This window comes from Bos grunniens, chromosome 17 (genome assembly GCF_055505025.1).
Source record: "Bos grunniens cultivar Pamir isolate PY7600 chromosome 17, Bosgru_T2T1.0, whole genome shotgun sequence".
Lineage (NCBI taxonomy): Eukaryota > Metazoa > Chordata > Mammalia > Artiodactyla > Bovidae > Bos > Bos grunniens.
Genome location: NC_141181.1, coordinates 58,144,637 through 58,167,811, shown reverse-complemented (window position 1 = coordinate 58,167,811; position 23,175 = coordinate 58,144,637). Strand labels below are relative to the sequence as shown.

Below are 23,175 nucleotides of genomic sequence, written 5' to 3'. Positions count from 1 at the left end.
ATGCTCCATGAAGGAGCTTCTGGTTAGTGAAGGGGGCATTTCAAAATATTTGTTAAAAAAACAGAGTGCAGGGGGAGAGTCATGCATCCAGCCATGGAGCCGAGGGGAACACATGCTATTACAGTATTACTCATCCTTAGAACCATTCATCTCAGTGGGTTTCGTGGAGCCATATACTTGCCCTGGGTCACTTTCTCCCAAAACATTTCTCCACCTAAGCAGTTTTTCCAGCTGCTTGTGGTCAACCACACTGCAGGTGATGTGGGGTCCCTGGTGGAGGACCCTGAGGGATGGGGGTGGCTGAGAATTCAGATGTCACCTCCTGAGGTGGGAAATGGGTCTGTGGGAGCAGCGCTCCAAGGCAGACGGATCTATCTTGCCTTCATTCTTGGGGACACAAAGCCTGCTTCCCCGAGACAGAGTTTGGAGAGGCCCCTTGGGGCCTGGCTACCAAGTGGGCTCCCATTAAAGTTCATGGGACTCAAGTACCTCATCCCAGCCTGGGGTCCTGTCCACAGCCTTTATGTCCTGGACTGCAGGCTAGGAGAGGGTATTTGCTCCTTGGATAGGGCGTGCAGCTCCCAACTATAGAAGGGACTTCTCTACATCATAACCGGAGAGTCAGACTCCTGGGCCGGGGTGGGGCTGAAACAGAGCCCTCGGGGTTCTGAGGCTCACACTCCACGCCTAGCTGATAATCAGAACCAAGTACACTGGACATTAGACCCAGGGGTTCCACTGGCATGCAAGGTGAGATGGTCCTATTCATGGACTCACTCCTGCTTCTGCAAGAGGTGGTGCTGAGGATGGGCGGGGCACGTAAAGGATTGGGGTGGGGAGAAGCCATGCCCAGGAGCCTCGGAGGATGGGCACTTCTGATGCCGTCTAGAAAAGAAGGCCAGTGATTGATTCTGGAGTCTCTAGCTGCCTTAGAATTCAAGCCCACGGGGTGAGACTTGGGAGTACCTACTGGCTGCCCAGAAACTACCTCATGGCTATACCCTCCATCTCCACCGAGTATGTCACAATGGGGACCCCTGGGAAGTGGGTTCTAGCCCGCGGGGGGCTCCTGTGCTGGTTGTGGGAGAATGAGGTGCCAGGTCACTGCCACCGGGAGAACCCTGAGGACGTAATCCTGGCCTCCAGCTCTGGAAATGGACATTAGGCCACTGGGGACCCCCAATCATCTGTCCCACTGAGAGGGTCACACCACGCCCTGTGTATGTGGCCTAAGACTCGCTGTCTCTCGTGGAGATGGGACCCAGGGTGTGGCAGACTCCAGGGTGTCTGTGGGGAGCTCGCAGGAGAGAGGAAGGGTGGATGGGAGGGAGGAGCTGGGCGGGCAGGAGGTGCCCTCTGTCGCCCTCTGCCCAGGCCTTCCGACAGAGCCTCCACTTTCCTCCTTGGGGGTCTTGCTGGATTGGCTCAGTTTTTGGCCAGGCATGAGATGCTGGAAAAGCCCCAGGATGCAATGGTGGCCAGAGTGGGCTTCCACAGACTGGGGGGTGCACAGTGGGCGGTCTGGGGGCTGCCCTGCCAGGACTGGGTCCCATGCAGGCACAAGTGCACTTCAGGACCTTGGCACCTGCCACTGCCTCTGCCTGGATGCCCCTCCCCCTTGCAGCTGTGAGCCTCCCCGCCCCTGCCTCTGGGTCCTCCCCTGCTGCCTTCCTAGTGTGGCCTGCCAGCTTCCCCCCCGCAATGCTACCCTCCCCAACACTTCCTGGCCCTTCCCCGCTCTATTTATCTCCTCAGTGCGTATGACTAATGGTTTACAGCGTTAACCTCTCGCTTCTTTGGCTTCCCCACTGCACTGCAAGCTCCCCAAGTCAGGGGGTTTGTCTCTTTCAGTCCCTCCCCCAAAGCCAGAGGACTTGTCCATTCATTGCTCCATCCCAGGGCCCAGAAGAGTACCTGCACAGAGTAGGTTCTCTGTGAACACTTCCTATATGAATACACGCAGGGGCCTGGGAGCTAGTCAATTCAGGCCCCCACAGGATTTCCCAGTGACCTCTAAATGCCCTTGGAACTCTCAGGGGTCCTTGAGAAGAGGACTGGGAAAGCGCGGCCTGGATTTCTGGGGACCTCAGGTCTGAGCCTCCCTCTGTGTCTCCCAGGATCTGCCTAGTAACACTGTGGGCTGTAGCGTCAGTGCTAGACCTTAGAGGGGAGTGGAAGAAGGCAGAGAGAAAACCTGCCCCTCTCCACGTGTGTGTTCGCTCAGTCACTCAGTTGTGACCAACTCTTTTCGATCTTTTGGACTATGGCCTGCCAGGCTCCTCTATCCATGGGACTTTTCAGGCAGGGATACTGGAGTGGGTTGCCATTTTCCTACTCCAGGGGATCTTTCCAACACAAGATTGAACTCGTGTCTCCTGGGTCTCCTATTTCCCCACCACCTGGCCCATCTGCTCCTCACCGACTGTGCAGCCCCTGGAGGGTCAGAAAATGCCAATCCGGCAAATATAGAAGGGCTGGTACCCAGTTCTAATTTTTAAAAAAATTTTTGGCCACACCACTCGGCATATGGGATCTTAGTTCCCTGACCAGGCATTGAAGCTGTGGCCCCTTCAGGGGAAGCATGGGGCCCTAACCACTGGACCCCAGGGAAGTCTTTGGTGCCCTGTTCTTCAACTGCTGGCCTCAGCTTCCATGTAATCAGAGCAATGCCAGAGTTTTGGGGAATGGGGACTAATTCTCTATTTTGTCTCCAGTTTCTCTCTTTAGAAGTTTTCTTGCCCTGGATGGGCTGCCCCCAGGAGAAAGCCAGTTTGGGCTGAGGCTCGCCCAGCACCCAGTTCTTTCTCTCTCTCCCCAGATTCTCAGCATCATCCACACCCAGGTCAGCCATGCCCAGGCGCCTCTCCTCATGCAGTGACCTCAGGGAAGGCCCCACCATCTGAGCCTTAGTCTTCTCACTCTTGAAATGTGGATTGCAAAAATACCCACCTTGTGGGGGTGCTGGAAGATGGGGCCTCAGCTACAATGATTATGAGCTCTGGGTTTCATGCCAAGAGATACGCACTAGACATTATGTCCATTCCATTCTGCAATGGCAATTTCCAGGGCAAGAGGCAAGGGGGGTTGAGCGGGTGTACGCGTGCTCGGATGCCTGAGACACTCAGCTTGGCTCCTGGGCTGTGAGACTGAGCTGCCACACACGCTCGCGTACAACACATGTGAGCACACACAGGCACCCCTGCAGCTTACCTGTCCACCTGGATTTCCACGTCCTTGGTCTCTGTCTTGGCAGGTCCCCCTCCATTGATCGCTTTGCCCCCACTGGTGAGAAGGTTCAGGACAGGCTCTATCTCTTTGAGCAGTTTATTGTTCTCTCTGCTGCCCTGGAGGGCGACCCCAGTGCTTTTCTTGGCTGGGTCCTGGCCTGGGGGCCTGGCAGCCAGGCCGTTGGCGTGGGCGAGGGAGCTGGCTTCCTGCCCCGGGTCTGGCGCATGCTGGGGCCCATTGCCGGGCCCTGTGGCCCCGTCCACTACCAGCGTCTGCTCTCTGCCGGCTGACGCTTGGTGGGATAGGTCAACGGCTGCTGTGGGGGAACCCAGGGGCCGGGTCACCCGGATGGTCTTGGGGGTCCCGTCCCCGGTGAAGGTGGTCTCCAGGTGCGTGGTGAAGCCCTCGGGGCCCCTGAGGATGAGCACCACGTGGGTCTCAGAGGCAATCCCCCTGAGCACCTCCAGGGCGCTGTCGTAGCTCAGGTCCACCAAGGGCTGGCCATTGACGGCGAGAATGATGTCCCCAGCCTGGATGAGGCCGCTTTGCTCCGCGGCGCCCCCTCGGATCAGGTCAGAGATGATCACGGGTGGCTTGCTCACCCTCTCCTTCACCAGGAACCCCAGGCCCCCCACTTTGCGCTTGAAGAGGCGGACAGAAATGATATTGGGTTGGATCTGTTGAACGCTGAACATGTGGCTCTCCATGGTGTCTAGTGTCTAAGGGTCCACAGACCTCAAAACGGGTCTGGCCGAGGTCAGGTCCCCAGGAGTGGCCGGGCTTCAGGCCGCGCCGGGAGGAGGAGCCGGGGGCTGGTGCTGCGGGGCTGCAGCCGGGACGGGGAGCTGCTCTCGGTGCTGGTCTTCTGTGCCTCTGACGTCAACTCAGCGTCACTCGCTCATTGCTGTTGGGCCGTCGGTGGCATGATTTCCTGCGTCTGCCTCCTTCCTCGGTCTCTAAGGAAGTGATGGTTGATCAGGCAGACGTCAGGGGAAGCAGTGGGATGAGTCCCTATGCCACAGGTCAGGCGGATCCCGGAGGAGACGTGTCTGGTGGCTGTGCCTAGGGGTGACGCATGCTAGCATGGACTATCCAACTGGGCATCGTCAGCCCGCCAGAGGCAGATCCGATCCGGGTCTTCCTGAGGTCAAGAGAAGGAACAAGGGAGGGGAGGAAAAGGATTAAAAAAAAAAGAGAGAGAGGGATGTGGGATGCCCAAGACCACCTTTAAAACTAACATGGGAAACACAGCCAACTGAGAAGTCTAGCCATAAGATGCTCTGGAGTTCTGAAGACAACCTAGACACAAAATTCTTCTTCCTCCAGGGGGGCACACTCGCAGGTGGCTGCATATCGCCTGGTTTCATTTCCATGATCAAAGCCCTGTGAGACCGGGGGGGGCGCTCCTTGGGAAAACCACTGAGGAGTCAGCCCCAGAAATCAAATGGCAAGAACCCTAGGACTTCCCATCTTTTTTTCACCAGAAGAAGTCAGCACTCCGACCCTGTCATGCAGCCTTTGCCTCTCTGCTTTTTGCAACATTTTTCCATCCTCAGGTCAGGAGCTTGGCCGACAAGGATCACGGGGTATGGGGTTCTCCATTCCCACCACTCCCAAAGCCCCCATCACAAACCCATCAACAGGAAATGATGTCACCCTCTACAGAACCACGGATGAGGAAGGTCAGCTGGACTTCAGGACCGTCATTTTTGTAATGATTCACTTATCTCAGGTTCAAAAGGACAGACTTGGCCACACTCCATCCCGTGATAAGCCAAAATTGGTATAATAAATACCAAAGACACAGGTCCTCGTCAAACTCTGGAGGGCATTTGTGTATCACAGACTGTCTGAAATCCTAACAGAGAAACATTAGGAAGTGTGGACTCTGTCCCCCTAGGGTTAGATAAACACAGAGCTGGTGCGCAACGAATATTTGTGGAACAAGAAAAAGCCCAAAAGACGGTGGACACTCATTGAGTGCATATGTTCTGTGTATTTTTTTCCTCCTTTGATCTTCACAGTTAACTCTTCAACAGACGAGAAGACTGAAACTTGGGAAGGTCCAGTGACTTGTCCAAGGTCAGGTGGAGAAGGATGGTGGGAGGAGGATTTGAACTCAGATCTGCTCCATTCTTGAGTCTGAGCTTTTAAATACTCTAGTTTTTAACAATTTATAATCTAGTGACTTTTGCAATTCCCACCAGCTTCACCAGACTCAGAGAAGCGACTGGAGTACCAAAAGACCACATGGAGGCCACCTGAAGATGCTGTAGCCCAGGTGAGGTGTGTGCACCCATGGCATGGGCCCAATGAGCAGCATGGAAGCACATCTTATGTGTCTGGGTTGGGGCAGGTGACCTGTGGGTTACGGGTGGAGTGGGGCAGGGTGGGAGGTAGCAGAAAATCCCTTCATCTCTTTTCCTACCCCCAGCTCCAGCCTCAGTTTCCTCTCTGCCCTGGCACCCCTTGCCATCAGCATCCTCAAAACTCCTTCACCCAAGGAGGGAGCCCTTATCCACCACTACTGACAAAGCAACACTCCCTTGTTTCCCTTTTAGCGGATTTCCGGGGTCACCCCAGGGCTGAGGCAGCCGATAAACTCCTGCCGCCTCTGAAAGCAGGGGGTGGGTGGGGATAACTCTCCCTGCACCCTGAGAAAGAGGCGCTACCTCCCAGATCCCCCTCAAGGGAGGGCGGTGGTTAGCAAGTTCAGCCTCGCCCTTTTGCAGCTTGCGTTATGTAACTCTGCCAGCCCCTCTGTGTGGGTGAGGGAGTCATGAATACCCAGACCCAGCCTGGGCTGCTTTCTCCATCTGGCATCTCTGTGAGTGTGTGTGTGTGTGTGTGTGTGTGTTTCTCTCTGTGTATTCATGCATCGCCCTCCTGCTGTGTCATTTCTCTGCTGTGTGTGTGAGCCTGTGTGGCCCGTGTGTTGACAGGCTGAGTGTCTTTCGGCGTCTTGCTGCTGGCCTTCTGGCTTGCAGAGAAAACCAGCCCAAACTGCTATGTCCTTCCTCACTGGGGTGGATTGGTCAACCTCCCTACCTGCCCCCACCCTGGGCTCTGGTTTCCTTAACTCTCCCAGAGCTCTCATGGTACCCATTTCTTCTGGGTACCAAACCCAGGATGCTCACTGTTTAGTTGAAGGCAGAGACAGCTGGGACCTCCAGATCTTTTGAGTGTTCTAGTTTGGCACTGGGCTCCATTCTTTAATTCAAGAAGGGACTTGAAGGTGAGCTCTTCGGGAGGTGGGAGCCCCCAGCTTGCTTCTACCCCATACTGGCTTCAGCCAGAACTTACCAAAGGGACTTTCCTGGTGACTCAGTGGTAAAGAATCCACCTGCCAATGCAGATGACATGGGTTCAATCCCTGATCTGGGAAGACCCCATGTGCTGTAGAACAACTAAGCCCGTGCACCACAACTCCTGAGTCTGTCTAGAGCCTGGGAACTGCAGCTACTGAGCCCACGCGCCACCGTTACAGAAGCCTGCTTGCCCTAGAGCCCCCGTGCTCTGCAGCAAGAGAACCACCGCAATGAGAAGCCTGCGCACCGCAACTAGAGAGTGGCCCCCACTCCTCGCAACTAGAGAAAAGCCCTCACAGCAACCAAGACCCAACACAGCCAAAAATAAACAAATAAAATTATTAAGAGAAATAACTAGTTGAGGCACTGCATTAAAAAAAACACTGCATTAAAAACTAAATGCTGGAGAGGGTGTGGAGAAAAGGGAACGCTCTTGCACTGTTGGTGGGAATGTAAACTGATACAGCCACTATGGAAGACAGTATGGAGAGTCCTTAAAAAACTAGGAATAAAACCACCATATGACCCAGCAATCCCACTCCTAAGCACATACCCTGAGGGAACCAAAACTGAAAGAGACAAATGCATCCCATTGTTCACTGCAGCACTATTTACAATGGTTGGGACATGGAAGCAACCTAGATGTCCACTGACAGAAGAATGGATAAAGAAGTTGTGGTGCATATACACAGGGCTTCCCAGGTGGCTCAGTGGTGAAGAATCCGCCCGCCAATGCAGGAGATGCAGGAGACGTGGGTTTGATCCTTGGGTTGGGAAGATCCCCTGGAGGAGGAAATGGCAACCCACTCCAGTATTCTTGCCTGCAAAATTCCATGGACAGAGGAGCCTGGTGAGCTATGGTCCATGGGGTCACAAACAAGTCGGACACAATTGAGTGACATGGAATATTGCTGCTGCTGCTGCTGCTAAGTCGCTTCAGTCGTGTCTGACTCTGTGTGACCCCATAGACGGCAGCCCACCAGGCTCCCCCATCCCTGGGATTCTCCAGCAGCTAAGTCTCAGTCGTGTCCGACTCTGTGTCACCCCATAGACGGCAGCCCACCAGGCTTTCCCGTCCCTGGGATTCTCCAGCAGCTAAGTCGCTTCAGTCGTGTCCGACTCTGTGTCACCCCATAGACGGCAGCCCGCCAGGCTCCGCCGTCCCTGGGATTCTCCAGCAGCTAAGTCACTTCAGTCGTGTCCGACTCTGTGTGACCCCATAGACGGCAGCCCACCAGGCTTTCCCGTCCCTGGGATTCTCCAGCAGCTAAGTCGCTTCAGTCGTGTCTGACTCTGTGTGACCCCATAGACGGCAGCCCACCAGGCTTTCCCATCCCTGGGATTCTCCAGCAGCTAAGTCACTTCAGTCGTGTCCGACTCTGTGTGACCCCATAGACGGCAGCCCACCAGGCTCCCCCATCCCTGGGATTCTCCAGCAGCTAAGTCTCAGTCGTGTCCGACTCTGTGTCACCCCATAGACGGCAGCCCACCAGGCTTTCCTGTCCCTGGGATTCTCCAGCAGCTAAGTCGCTTCAGTCGTGTCCGACTCTGTGTCACCCCATAGACGGCAGCCCGCCAGGCTCCGCCGTCCCTGGGATTCTCCAGCAGCTAAGTCACTTCAGTCGTGTCCGACTCTGTGTGACCCCATAGACGGCAGCCCACCAGGCTTTCCCGTCCCTGGGATTCTCCAGCAGCTAAGTCGCTTCAGTCGTGTCTGACTCTGTGTGACGCCATAGACGGCAGCCCACCAGGCTTTCCCATCCCTGGGATTCTCCAGCAGCTAAGTCACTTCAGTCGTGTCCGACTCTGTGTGATCCCATAGACGGCAGCCCACCAGGCTCCGCCGTCCCTGGGATTCTCCAGGCAAGAACACTGGAGTGGGTTGCCGTTTCCTTCTCCAATGCATGAAAATGAAAAGCAAAAGTGAATATTACTCAGCCATAAAAAGGAACTCATTTGAGTGAGTCCTAATGAGGTGGATGAACCTAGAACCTATTATACAGAGTGAAGTGAGTCAGAAAGAGAAAGATATATACCATATTCTAACGCATATATATGGAATCTAGAAAAATGGTACTGAAGAATTTATTTACAGGGCAACAATGGAGAAACAGACATAGAGAATAGACTTATGGACATGGGGAGTGGGGAGGAGAGGGTGGGATGCATGGAGAGAGTAACATGGAAACTCACATTACCATGTGTAAAATAGATAGCCAATGGGAATTTGCTATATGGCTCAGGAAACTCAAACAGGGGCTCTGTATCAACCTAGAGGGGTGGGGTGGGGAGGGAGATGGGAGGGAGGTTCAAAAGAGAGGGGATATATGCATATCTATGACTGATTCATGTTGAGGTTTGACAGAAAACAATAAAATTCTGTACAGCAATTATCCTTCAATAAAAAATAATACGAAAAACACAATTTACCAAAGGACAGAGCTGGGACTTGGCTTAAGAAAAAAGAAACAAGGCAAACCTGCAGATCTCCCTGGTCACTCCTAGCTTCTCCTCTCTCTTTCTCAGCTGCTTTCTAAATTGGCGGCAGGGAGAGGGGGGCGGGGGTGGGGCTGCTGGCTGGATGGGAATTGGGAAATTGAAGTGCTGTTTTTTAGACCTTGGCCCTAGAAAGACAACTTGATCTTTAGAAGGAATGGAAAGAGGCAGGGCTTCAAAGAGGCAATGATACTCAGCGTCTACTGAGAGACAGGTGGGGGTAAACAGCTCTAGGTCTAAGCAAGTGGATTCTGAACCTTCATCAGGGTCAATCCTAATCTTAATGACAATCCCCCCCTTAATAATATCCCTCTTTTCCCTCCCCAAACACATCTTCACCCCTATCCTGACCAGGATCAGGTTTGACATCTGCAAAGAATATACTAAGATGCTAGATGGAGATGCGTCTGTCCTGCTTTGTGAATGTCCAGTATCCACAGTGTCTCCTCAAACCTGGGGCTCCAGGACGGCTGGCCACCTTTTGCCACAGGGAAGATTTTTAAGGCCCTTTCTGGCTCTATCTGTGTGTTTCTGGGTGAGTTCTTTATTTTCTCGGAACCTCAGTTTCTGTATGTGTAAAATGGGCTCTTTAAGTAATTCTTCACATCCTGGGTAACTGGGAGGACTGAATAAAAGCGTTAAGTGCATGGGTTTCAGTAATGTCAAAGAATGAATGCTCAGAAGAAATGGCTTCTTACCACTGTCGTGTAACATGTAATGGTTCCGGCTTCCTGGCCCTTGACTCAGGGCACTTGCTACTCTGTGGCAGCCTCTCCAAAGGCACGTCATGTGCCAGGAGGGGGCCGATGCCTGAAAGCATAGAGAAATCTCACGCCACTCATGGTATGAGGCACTGAATACAGGGAGACGGGTGCTGGGTATCCTGCCAACCCAGCCTCCGACTCTTGGAGCTGTGATTTTAAACATGGCACATGTGCGTGCACACCACGGCATATACCATGGAAACAATACTTGGACCCAGGCCTCATTGGAGTAGTTCAGTGGTTTCGGGAGTACCTTGCTGTGGAGGAAATTCATGCCTGACTTTCGAGGACGACTGCCAGGGAGAAGGAGGGAGCCAAAATAGGCCAGCGTCTGCTCCTACCATCTCACTGTGTGACCTTGGGCACGCCACCCCCGCCCCATCCTGGGCCCACGTCTGCATCCAGGATGGTGATGGGAGCATTTCCCAGGGATGGAGAGTTTAGCCTGCCAGTGCAGGAGACGTAAGAGACGGGTTCACTTCCTGGGTCAGGAAGATCTCCTGGAGGAGGGCATGGCAACCCACTCCAGTATTGTTGCCTGGAGAATCCCACGGACAGAGGAGCCTGGTGGGCTACAGTTCATAGGGACGCAAAGAGTCGGACACGACTGAAGTGACTGAGCACGCATGCAAGCACAGCGCTGAGTCCTCCACACGGGTGTCTTATTTCATCCTGACAGTGACCATGTAAAGCACATGTCGTTTTATCCCCATTTAATAGAAAGACAGGCTTCCCAGCTGGCTCAGCAGGAAAAAAATCTGCCAGTGAAGCAGGAGATGCAGGTTCAATCCCTGGGTTAGGAAGATTCCCCTGGAGAAGGAAATGGCAACCCATTCCAGTATTCTTGCCTGGGACATCCCGTAGACAGAGGAGTCTTGTAGGCTACAGTCTTTGGGGTCACAAGAGTCAGACATGACTGAGCGACTAAACAACAACAATTACAGAAAGACAAGGTGATTGGGGTTCAGAGAAGCAAACTGGAAGACTGCCCTGGCTCTAAGCCAGCAGGTGCTGGGCACACCTAACCCTAAAGACGATCCCCTAAGACGACGCCTCCCCCCAACACACTCTCATTGGCTGCCATACTTTATATTCTCACCCTGACTCATCACATTCAATGGTCTCCATTTTACAGAGGTTGAGATTAAGCTGCCTATTTGTTTCATTTTTAGCACTGAAAGTCCATGGACAAGAGGATGATGAAGAGCCATTAAAATCCAAAAGACTGTCCAACTCCCACACTCAAAAATAAGGAAACAGAAGCCTGGAGAAGGGAGGAGGGTACTCATTCAACATGGATCAGCCACAGTTGGGGTGTCAAGAGCTGTCTGTCCAATAGGGCAGCCACCAGCCACATGTGGCCATTGAACCCCTAAATTGTGACTGGTTCCTGGAGATGTGACCTAAGGGTGAAATCTACATGGGGTCTCAAAGACTAGGAGGAAAAAAAAGAATGTCAAATAGCTCAATAATTTCGCAATATTGACCACATGTTGAAAGGATAATGCTTTGGGTATACTGGATTAAGCATAGTTATTATGAAAAAATAATTTCAACTGTTGCTTTTGATGCTTTTATATGCAACTACTGTACAGTTAACAAATCAGATATGTGCTCACACTGTACTGCCGTTGGGTAGTGGAGGTCTAGAGTCTGACCCTCATGGTGCCTGGACCAGAGGGCCTCCCTGCACCCCACTGCCCCTTAGGTCCCCTCAAGCACCTACTGATAACCTAGGCAGGAAGAAGATAATTCTGCTTTCTAAAGAAGTCAGAAAATGACATAGAGGGTAAAAGGAAACATCTCGCCATTTTTTAAGGTTGACCACTGGATAGCAGGAGTGGGGGGAGAAAGAAAACCCACCTCAAACCATGTAAAGAGAGAGAGTAGGGTGTCACCTGGGCTGGTTGTCCAGAACCCAACAGCTTGCTGCCTGAATGTCATTTGAAATCTAACCCACCTGTGCAACAAATGTTTCATTTAAAAAGTGAGGCAGATCTCTTTTTACAGGTAGGATATGAGCTCCAAGATAAACCGCTAGGTGAAAAAAGAATGGTGCAAAAGCATATATTCTGTACATGTAAGTGGAGAGAATGTTCTGGAAGGAATGGGTGTCACTGGCTACATCTTAGATGGAATTCTGCACATCACTAGTAGGAGGGAGACAGACTTTGCACTGACTACCTTGACAGATTTTATTTTCTCAGGCTCCAAAATCACTGCTGATGGTCACACAGCCATGAAATGATGCTTGTTCCTTGGAAGAAATGCTATGACAAACCTAGACAGTATATTAAAGACCAAAGACACTTTGCTGACAAAGGTCCATACAGTCAAAGCTATGGTTTTTCTAGCAGTCATGTACAGATGTGAGAGGTGGACCATAAAGAAGAATGAGGGCCAAAGAATTGATGCTTTTGAATTGTGGTGCTGGAGAAGACTCTTGAGAGTCCCTTGGATAGCAAGGAGATCAAACCAGTCAATCCTAAAGAAAATCAACTCTGAATATTCATTAGAAGGACTGATGCTGAAGCTGAAGCTCCAATACTTTGGCCACGTGATGCGAAGAGCTGACTCACTGGAAAAGACCCTGATGCTGGGAAAGATTGAGGGCAGGAGGAGAAGGGGACGACAGAGGGTGGGATGGTTGGAGAGCATCACCGACTCAATGGACATGAGGTTTAGCAAACTCCAGGAAATAGTGAAAGACAGGGAAGCCTGGTGTGCTACAGTCCATGGGGTCACAAAGACAACTTAGCAACTGAAAAACAACAACAAATTATTACTTTAAAATCATCTAAATGTGTATACCATTAAATATTAAAGAAAACGACACTCAGCCTGTAAACTGGCTGTTTTCACTTCAAGCACCCACAAAATCTCTAAGGGAGTCACAACTCTGGTTCCCATGTCCCTCCAATCTCATTTAAAAACAAATCCCAAGCCCACCATGTCTTGAAAAGCAAAACAGGATAATGCCACCCCCAACACAAACAAAAGATCAAAACTGTAACCCAACTGTGCTCTTAAAAAACAAAACAAAACACAACACCAAACCACAAAATACAGCAACCAACCAACTTCCTTACATCTCCTGAACTGCTAATTTGCAGTCTTTCCCCAGAGAGAACACCCCCCAGGGATCAAAATGACGTGCTTTCTCCCACGCTGGCAAGTCATAGCTACAAATCCTCCAACCTCTGCAAGCTGCTGGCGGGGGGTAGGGGTAGGTTGGCGTTCTGTGTCTTGGGGATCCCAGAGACACAAACACCCTGGTGCCAAGGGGGGTCTCCCCAGTCACATAATTCCCCAGTTTCAAGGCTAGTTTGTTCCTGATCATCTCAGATCTAATGCTCACAGATCATCGGGGCAGGAAGGAGCACTGTTTAGAGTCAGGAGCATGAGGATGAAGACCGTTTAGAGTTTGACAGAACACTCTGATGCGAGGCTTTGAGAAATTTACACTCTCATCTATCGTGCCTTGTATAGCCTCTTTGTACAGCAGATTGACAGTATCTACACCAAAATTGAAAACACATGGATTTTTGGCCTGGCAATTCAATTCTTAGGATAAATTGGAAGGAACATCCTTACACACACATACACACACCACACACACACACAGGGTTGTTCAGAATATCAAGAGACTAGAAAATCTGAGTATCCATTAATAGGGAACTTCTACATAAACTATGGCACATCCATGCAATGGAATACGGCGCAGGCATTAAATACGGGGAGATTAGATCTATAAAGACCAATAAGGGGGCACTTCCCTGGCCATCCAGTGGTTAAGCCTCCCAGCTTCCAATTCAGGGGGTGTTGGTTCAATCCCTGGTTGGGGAACTAGGATCCCACATGTTGTGTGGCACAGCCAATAATAATAATAAATAATAAAGGGCCAATGGGGAATGATTCTTAAGACATAGTTAAATTAAAAAGCAAGGTAGAGAACACCAATACATAAATATATTTGTAGACCCATTGCATGTATTCATCTATACTTCCATGTAAGCTTGGAGATGTACTCAGTATCTCTGAAAAAACACTCAAGATGTTGGTCACAGGTGGCTTCTGGGAAAGGAGACGGGGAGGCAAAAGGTTAGGTGGGAGGAGGAAGTTCACTTTTATTATATATTCTTTCATATTGTTTATTTTTTTACTATGCTTTTGTATCAGCTTTAATAAAAGGACAAATCTAAACTCCAATGAACAAAAAGATTGTTAGTGAACTTAGACAAATAACTATATTGTTATGAAAATAAGAATACTCAGTCTCTGAATTCTGGGGTGGGGGGATCAGGTAGGGGAAAAAATAAAAATGTTTTATCATTTTCCCAAAGATACGTTTTATCAAATTGCTGTAAATCAGAGATAGCTTAAGAGAAAATAGAAAAAGATTTCCTTAAATCTGGAAAAACAAAACATTTAGAAAATCAGCAATATTTTAGAAAATATACTTTTTAAAAAAACTTAAATTGAAGTCAGATTATTTTGTATTTGAACCCTAGCTTCTCCATGTAGCTTTGTGATGGTCAGCAAGTTACTTAACCTCTCTGAGTCACTGTTCTGCATCTATAAAATGGGAGTGATAATAGCATCTCCTCAGGGCATGCGTGTGTGAGGATGGCATGAGATGATAATGAGTATTTTCCGAGGTCTTACATTGCGCCATACAGAATGGTAAGTGCTCAGTAAATGGATCCTCCCCCGCCTCACTTCTTTACTAATTATTAAAATGCAAGCAGATGTTATTCTACTGGCTGTCTGGAGCATCCAATGGACATATGTGGCTTAAAGTATTTTGTGCAGGAGGATCAGGTCAGTGCTGTGGACACACAGGTTGGTCCTGCTTGCCAATGGAATGGGAGCCTGTCACGGGCTCCTTTCTTGGAATACCAAGAGAACGGGATTCGTTGTGTCGGAATGTGGCACTCGAGAGACAGCCAGGAAGTCAGGCCCTGGGACTTCGTGATGAGTCGTCACCAGTGGGAGGGAGGTGGGGTATCACTGGTCCAGTCCATCATCAGGAGGGAGTTTCACAGCTGTCAACCCCATGTTGGAAGAGATCTGGGGAATTATGAAACCTTCATTCCATCTTCATTTTGCAAAGCTTATTTTTATGAACAAGTTCAGCCAGCTGTAGAGCACTATATCCATCACACAGACTGAAAATCCCAGGCTGTGGGGCTAGGGTCTTAAACTCTTCGATCTGTGGACCCCTCAGGGGCACAAGGTCCGCAAGGATGTACCTCTGCCCCTGTCCTTGCCAGACACACCCCATCGCCGACATTGTCAGGTAGGGGTTGAAGGCATTTGCACTGGGGTTGGAAAGACAAGGGTTTGTGACCCTCCTCCACCACATATTAGCCCCAGATTCCTCATCTGGCAAGCAGGAGAAATAAGTTACATGGAATAAGTGGATGGAAAACATTTGATGGCATAGTCCACGTAAAGTGCATGGTGCGTCCACTATTTTAAGAGTCACTCTAGATGACAAGGAAAATGAAGTATTTCAGCCCAGATAGGTGAACAGAATCATGGCCAGGAGGACAGCCTCTTTACTATAAAAAAGAAACATACTGGGACTTCCCTGGTGGTCTGGTGGCTAAGACTATGCTTTCAATGCAGGGGGCCGCAGTTCCATCCTTGGTCAGGGAACTATTAACAAATACCACAACTAAAGGTTCAGACGCCACAACTAAAGATCCCCAGGGCCATAACCAAGATCTGGTATACATTTTTTTTTTTAAAGGAAACATATATTACCAGTGGTCTCTGAATCATTTCTTAAGAATCATTACAAGAAGATGGCACATATTTCCTACCCTCAATAAACCTTACCCTCTTTTACTTTCTTTTCTTCTTCCACTTCTTTCTGCTCCTTCCCTTCCTCTCTTCTTTCCTTTATTTTGCCACTCACATCATCTATTCCTTCACTAACCCTTACGAAGATCTCAATTGGGCCAGCAAGAAGCTTGGCACTGAAAATGTAAGGTAGACAAGACAGACAGCATTCCTACCCTCGGATCTCCCAAGCCAGGAGTGAAGCAGGGAGTGGAGAGAGAGATTAATGACAAGTATAGTGAGTAGAATGAAGTGGAAAAACATGGTGCTAATGGGAGCACGGGAGGACACTTAACATAGTCAGAGTGGTGGTAGTCAGGGAAGGCTTCCTGGAGGAAGAGTCAGGAATACAGAATTGGCCAGATGAAAGGGTGGGTGGTGGGAGCAAAGGATGGGAGAGACAAAGCACTGAGGTGTGGGAGGGAGCAGGTTGGAGGCACTGGACAAAGTCCACTGTGATAGGAGAAGAAAGCCAAGGTTTTATAAAGCTGGAGGGATCTCCAGGAGCTAGATCATGCAGTTATCTTGAGGGCCAAGAGAAAGATTTTGGATCTTATTCTCACGGTGATGGCAAACACTGCAGGTGTTTGAGAAGAGAAGTTCTGTGGTTAGATTTAGATTTTATTAAGATGCTGGACGGAAGATGGCTGGAAAAGCAACGCTGTCTATGGGGAGCTCAGTTAGGAGGCTGCTGCAGGCCAGAGATGAGAGATGATGGTGGTCAGGATTAGGGAGGAAGGAGGAAAGTGGGTAGGTGTAAGAGATATTTGGGAGGTTAAGTCAACAAGATTTGGTGACTGAAACCTGGGGTTTGAAAGAGGGAGGTATCCAGAATAACTTTTCAGCTCTGGCTTCTACAAGCAGATAGAACATCACGGAGTGAAGGAAAGGAAAAGAGTGAATCAAACTCATTTGACAGAATTGTCCTTCTTGGGCAGTAATAAATAATTTAACTGCATTTTAGTATATTTCAAGAGTCAACATTTCCTGATGCCATTACTTTCTTAATTCTGAGAATTAAGGGGGATTACAGCAAATAGAATTGATTTGGCTCATTTCCCCAGCTGTGCTATTTACTGGGCATTTGATCTTGGGCAAGTCATCTTTCACATTTTGAATCTCAATTTCCTTTTGTGAAATTGAAAAGGTAATAACAACTACTTGGAAGGTTTTTGTGAAGATTAAATAAGACGGATGCTAGAAAGAGCACTTTGTGAACTGGAAATGTCAACTGCGGTGGTAATGTTGAGTCTTTATTTTCAGGAGGGCATCGAGAACAGTATCATCCAGATAGCAGCTCACTGGTAATGGAGATTTAATTTAGTTTCTCCTCATGCCTGGCATCCTTGGGTGCCTCTGGTGCAGGGAAGCTGGGTCAAGAGGATGGCAAAAGGCGCTCATGGGAGGAAAAAGAAAGAATGATTATATCTGCTCCCTTAATTCAAAGTGTTAGTCGCTTAGTCATGTCCAACTCTTTGCGAAGCCATGGACGGTAGCCCACCAGGTTCCTCTGTCCACAGAATTCTCCAGGCACGAATACTGGAGTAGCCATTCCCTTCTCTCAGGGATCTTCCTGACCCATGGATCAAACCCAGGCCTCCCATACTGCAGGCAGATTCCTTACCATCTGAGCCACCAGGGAAGCCCTCCTTAACTCCAAAGTTCCTTGCAAATAGATAACAGCATCCACAGAGGCTTAAATCAATTACAAATGAATTTCAGCAAAGGGAGAACACATTAAGTAGAAAACACAAACTTGCAATGGCAGGGATAACTCGCATATGTCAGATACATCAGTAATAATAATAAATGTAAATGGATTAAACTTAAGTAAAAGATCAAGACTCAGATTAGCTAAGTGGAATTGCAATTATCTGGTATTAGCATGGATGTAGGGACAAGAGCCAAGGACAGAAGGGAAAATAGTTTACTAAGGGAAGTATGAGCTGGGTGTGCATCTGCTGGTCACTTAACTCTAAGGCAGCATAAGTCTGATTTGATTTGAAAGACACAATTGGCTCTCTTCTTAGATTAGCATCTAGTAAACACAGAGTAAATATTTACTGAATACATGATCAGCTAGCCAAGCAGTATCTTTTAGTAAATTTGTATTAAATAGGCTGAAATATACGGAATTAGCAGTTTTGAAAATATCAAATTCAATAACTTCCTATAGTTCAATCTAATATTTCAAACATTTTTATATGTAAGAACTTTACTGAACTCTAATTTTGTTCTTGCAACAAATATGAAGGATGTGATAATAATATTTGCATTTTATAGATGCTGAAACTGAGGCTCAAAAATATTAAGTCATAGAAGTTTATCCATCTAGTGTCAATGGTGGGGATTCCAATCACATTTGTTGGAACTTAAAATCTTTGCTTTTTTTGTTTTAAATACTTACTAAACTCTTAATAGCCACAAGAATTTTGTCTCAGATTTTTTTAAGCAATCATATCACCTACAAATAATGACAGCTCAGTCTTTGCTTTTATCACTTTCCAGATACTACAGTGTATTTTTGTTTCAGTTGGCCTGATCATCAGCTATAATTTTAGTAATTGGAAGTTGAAAGGGACTCCAGGCATTTTCTATTCCATCATAATACGGAGTCTATGGGCCCCCTACAGGGCTCAGGAATCCCTGAAAATCCTGAAATTGTGTGCCAAAAATTTTGTGAGTACATGCATATGTGCATTTACACAAGGAGGGGGGCATAGCATTAATATGATTTACTAAGCACTCCTTGACCCAATAAGCAGTAAGAGTGGAAGTTACTAGATTAACCTTACATTTTACAGATGAGGAGACTGAGGCTCTAGATGGGCAAGAACTTGCCATAAGTTCTTAGAAACAGAATCAGATCTCAGATTCGGACCTCTTGCATGATTTCTTCTCAAACCAAGGTTACATCCTCATTTCCCTCACCCCTCTTGTGAAATTAGGAAATTCTCTCAGGGTCCTGTATTCAACAGCAATGCAATGCTAATCTCAGGATGTCAGCTGCAGCCTTTTTGGTACCTTCCCCTTCTATCTAACTATACTATTTCTTGATTATTCAAAATAAGCCCAAGGCGTCAACAATCTCTTCATCCCTCCCCTCCTGGTGAGCCATCTCCAGTTACTTTATACTTCTCCAGGACTGGCGTCTGAGGACACCCTGACAGGTGAGAGTTAGGGGCAAATTGCCATAAAAGATGTACATACAATTCTAGGATTTTCAGGTAATCCAGAACCCTGTAGGGATCCACAGATTGCTTACCAAGGTAAATATTTGAAGACCAATACGTTCCATTTACTCACCTTTTAGCGAGTAACTACTTTGTTCTCAGAAAGGATGACTCTAGTGAACTGTGAGATTGTATGCACTATGAGACAACCTCTCCACGGTGCCGCAAACTCTCCACGGTGATCTCTCTAGAGAGCACGGTGCCCCGGTTTAGTTGGACCCCTGGAGCACAGCAAAGTGCTGGGCACACAGTAGGTGCTCAATATACCGGAGTCTCAATCCCCATGCCTATGACTTGCTATGTAAGGTATGGTCCATGGACTTCAGACATCATCTGAGAGCTGGTTAGAAATGCAGAATCTCAGTCTCCACCCCAGATCTACGAATCAGAATCTACATTTTTAATAAGACCTCTGGGTGATTGGTGTGTACATTATAATTTAAGAAACACCGTCTGGTTTGGCTCTAAATGCCTGTGTTACATTTTCACAGGCCAATGAAGCTTCAACCAGAACGTTTCAGTCTAGGGTGTGCGGTAATATTACGCGGAACCACGTACAACTGCAGATACTCAACCATTTCGTGACCTACGAAAATGGCCATTTCCAATGAAATTTCAATTTCCTTCCAACTATAAACTGTTCTGCACAAAACTGTCTGCTTCAGAGAGGCAGGATATCACTTGCTTCAAAAAGGCTCTGGTCAGATTTTACAAACAATAGCCCACAGGCATACAGATGACTTCTGTTTAGTTAACACACTTAAAAAAAAATTTTTTTTTCCAAATTGGTTACCACCATTAAAAAACTGTAAGTTTCACATGAAAGCCAAATTTTTGGCTTTCTTGGGTTCCTGGCAGGTGTATTCATACTGGGTCTGCATTCCTCAATGTTGGCCAACAGCTGGAGTGAGAGGTGATGCCCTTTTTATGCGGGTCATGAGCTCCTCAGTGCCCAGCCCCTATGAAGCCCCCTCACTCATTTCTTCCTTGCCAGGACCCTGCAGGTGGGACCTGCAGGGTTTGACCATGGGACCCCGGACAGATACTGTGTTTTAGAGGGGAACAAGGAAGGTCACCTTTAGAAGCTGCTCAGTGAAGGGAGGTGCTCAGTGATTTGGGTCCCATCATAGGTGCTCTCAGCTGGTCCAGGTGTTTGATGAGGAGCTCACCTTCCTGAGAGCTCTCTGCACCTGTCCCAGTCTGTGCACTTTGGTTGACGCTCACCCTGCCCTCGTCTCCCTGGGTTAAAGCTACTGAGAATAGCACAGCATTTCACACAGAGTGTGTGTGTGTGTGTGTGTGAATCACTCAGTTTTGTGACCCCGTGGACTGCAGTCCACCAGTCTTCTCTGTCCATGGAGTTCTCCAGGCAAGAATACTGGAGTGGGTTGCCAATCCCTTACCCAGAGGGTCTTCCTGACCCAGGGATCGAACCTGAGTCTTCCGCACTGCAGGTGGTTTCTTTACCGTCTGAGCCATGAGGGAAGCCCGCTCCACATGACAGTCAACCTCAACTCCCTATCTGCTTCTTCTCATACCTCGGGGTTGTTTACAAAAACCTGTCCTGGAGTGACACCTCTCTCTCTAAATGGAGCTTTTTCTTTTGATGTCAAGCCGGTCTGTGCCTACTCATTCCAATGAGAGCTGAAGGGAAACCAGTGTCCTTCCTCTGTTGGGAGGGAACGCACAGTCCCAGATTCTATTGGTTTTCCTTGGTGACTCCACCTGGGTTCCCCGAGCTGGCTGGGAATTTATCTCCTGTTATGCCAGTGCACCTGGTAAGCCCCTCGAAGACATCCCTTCCTTGGTACTGAGGGACACATTCCTACCTGATTCAGTCTTACTGGACAGAGTTCTGCAAATTTCCCCCTGAAATAAAATCACAGGGGGAAAAAAAAAAGAGAATGATGTCACTCGGATCAGCGTCTACACATTTATCACAGAGGTGGGAAGGAAGGCTTATGGGAGAAGATCATGGCTAAGATTTTAGATTCTGGGTTCAAATTCTGACCCCGCTAATGACTGACTGTGGCTTCGGGCATGATATTTAGCATCTCTGTGCCTCTATTTCTTCATCTGGAAAATATCAAATATCGACAGTATCTACTTTGCAGGGCTCTTGTGATGATTCTATGAAATCATATCATGTTTCCCTGCCTGGTCTTGCCACCTTCATAGCTTCATGCCATACCTGTGCCTTGTACTATGCAATTATTTATTTACTAGTTTCCCTTAAAGTTGACTCATTTTTTCCCTTAAAAACACCATGGCCTCATCCAAAGGAATAACATTCATGAAATTATGGTACAGAGGTGCCAGCTACATTTTTCTATTAACAAAACAAATATTGAATGAATGAATTTGAAAAATGGATACCGCTTTGCTCCAATCATGAGAAAACATTGAACAAAATCCAATTTAGGGAGTTCTAGAAAGTAACTGGGGTTTCCCTGGTTGTGCAGGTGGTAAAGAATCTGCCTGCAGTGCAGGAGACCACGGTTCAATCCCTGGATGAGGAAGATTCCCTTGGAGAAGGGAATGGCAACCCACTCCAGTATTCCTGCCTGGAGAATTCCATGGACAGAGGAGCCTGGTGGGCTATATAGTTCATGGGTCACAAAGAGTCAGAGAGGACTGAGTGACTAGCATAACAACACAGAAAATAACTGGCCATTCATCTTTAGAAGTCTCAAATGCATGAGAGGCAAGGAGAGATTCACAAACTCACAGATCAGAGAAAAGAGAAATCATGAATTAAAAGCGCTGTGAGATCCGGGGCCCTGGAACAGGAAAAGGTTATCAGTGGGAAAAGTGGTGAAATTTAAATAAGCTCTGTTGTTTAGTTAATAATCTTGCTTCATTGTCCGTTTCCTGCTTTTGATAATTAATTGTATTGTGGCTGTGAATGATGATAACATTAGGGGATGCTGGATAAGGGATAATAAAGAAAATCATTATACTATTTTGCAACTTTTCTGTAAGCCTAAAATTACTTCCAAATAAAAAGTTTGAAAAAGTGGGTACCAGTGAATCGGTCTCTGTCTTTTGCCCTCTCCCTTCAGTGCCTGGCAAACACTAGCTTGCTTTTTGTCTCTATGGATTTGCCTGTTCCAGGCACTTCCTTTAAATGGAATCCTACAATTGGTGGCCTTTTGTGTCTGGCTTCTTTTACTTCCCATGATGTTTCCAAGGTCCATTCATGTTGTAGCAGGTATTAGTACTTCGTTCCATTTTTTACTGTTGAATAATATTCCATTGAATGCATAGGCCACATTTTGTTTATCCATTCATCCGTTGATGGCCATGTGGGTAGTTTCCACCTTTTGACTGCTGGGAACAATGCTGCTTTGAACATTTGTGTTCAACCTTTTGTTTGAACACTTGTATTCAAAACCCAAGGGTATGGGGTTTCCTATTGGGATGATGAAATGTTTTGGAACTAGACAGAGGTGATGATTGTAAAATATTGTGAATGTACTAAGTGCTACTCAACTGTATATTTTAAAATGATGAAGTTCATGTAATGTAAACTTTATCTCAATAAACATGGGTACTACCAGTGGAATAAATATCATATTTTGGAAAATCTATGCTTATGAGACCCCAGCACTTAACATAGTACCTGGTCCTCAGAAAATGTGTGAAAAATGTTGGCCAGTATTAGTATCTTTGCAGGAGTAACATAAGACTCCCTTCTCCCACCACAGGAATTCTTCCAACAACATGACATTGCTTTCACCAAGAAAGTTCCTCCATGTTTAATCTACTACAGTTCTTGAAGGTACCAAAAAATAAAAAAATCTCAGGGACCTTGGGATACCACCACTAGAATGCCTTGCTTGGCATTCATGAATTTCTCCTATTTTCACAAAGTGCACAGCTGGCTGGAATGATACAGCCGCCCACTGCTCAGACATGTGCTCAGAATGCAGAATGGAAGTTCAACAGATAACAAACCGGTTACCTGTTGACTGAATACTGAACCTATTTCAGCAGCTTATTCAACAAGTCTCTTCAATAGACCAAATGCCTTACTGACCCAGGACTCCACCCTACAATTTGCTGGTTAAGTCTCAATGCCCCAGCACTCTTCACTTGATTTTCTAATGCCCGGTCCCATTTCCTCAAAGTACCTAGGGATGTACTCTAATGTTTGAAATGAAAGCAAATGCCTGAATCATTCTGAGGCTTTTATGAGGATCCTACAGGAGGCTGGGGACACCCCAGCACATCCCAGATCAAGGAAGCATCTCTCTGTTCAGAGCTAATGAACTGAGCTTGGCTGTACTGACCATTACC

The 23,175-nt window shown here is 47.8% G+C and overlaps 1 protein-coding gene across 6 annotated transcripts in view; it reads right to left on the bottom strand.

Moving 5' to 3' along the window:
- Positions 1–23,175, bottom strand: part of NOS1 (nitric oxide synthase 1) — a 196,357-nt gene that overhangs the window by 90,551 nt on the left and 82,631 nt on the right. For 5 of the 6 annotated variants that reach the window (XM_086348007.1, XM_086348005.1, XM_086348009.1 and 2 more), the window contains exon 2: positions 3,211–4,369. In XM_086348007.1, the coding sequence (XP_086204133.1) occupies positions 3,211–3,935 (725 nt within the window). In that variant the 5' untranslated portion in view covers positions 3,936–4,369. The remainder of the gene's footprint in view (positions 1–3,210; positions 4,370–23,175) is intronic. The other variant, XM_086348006.1, reaches the window with a different exon arrangement.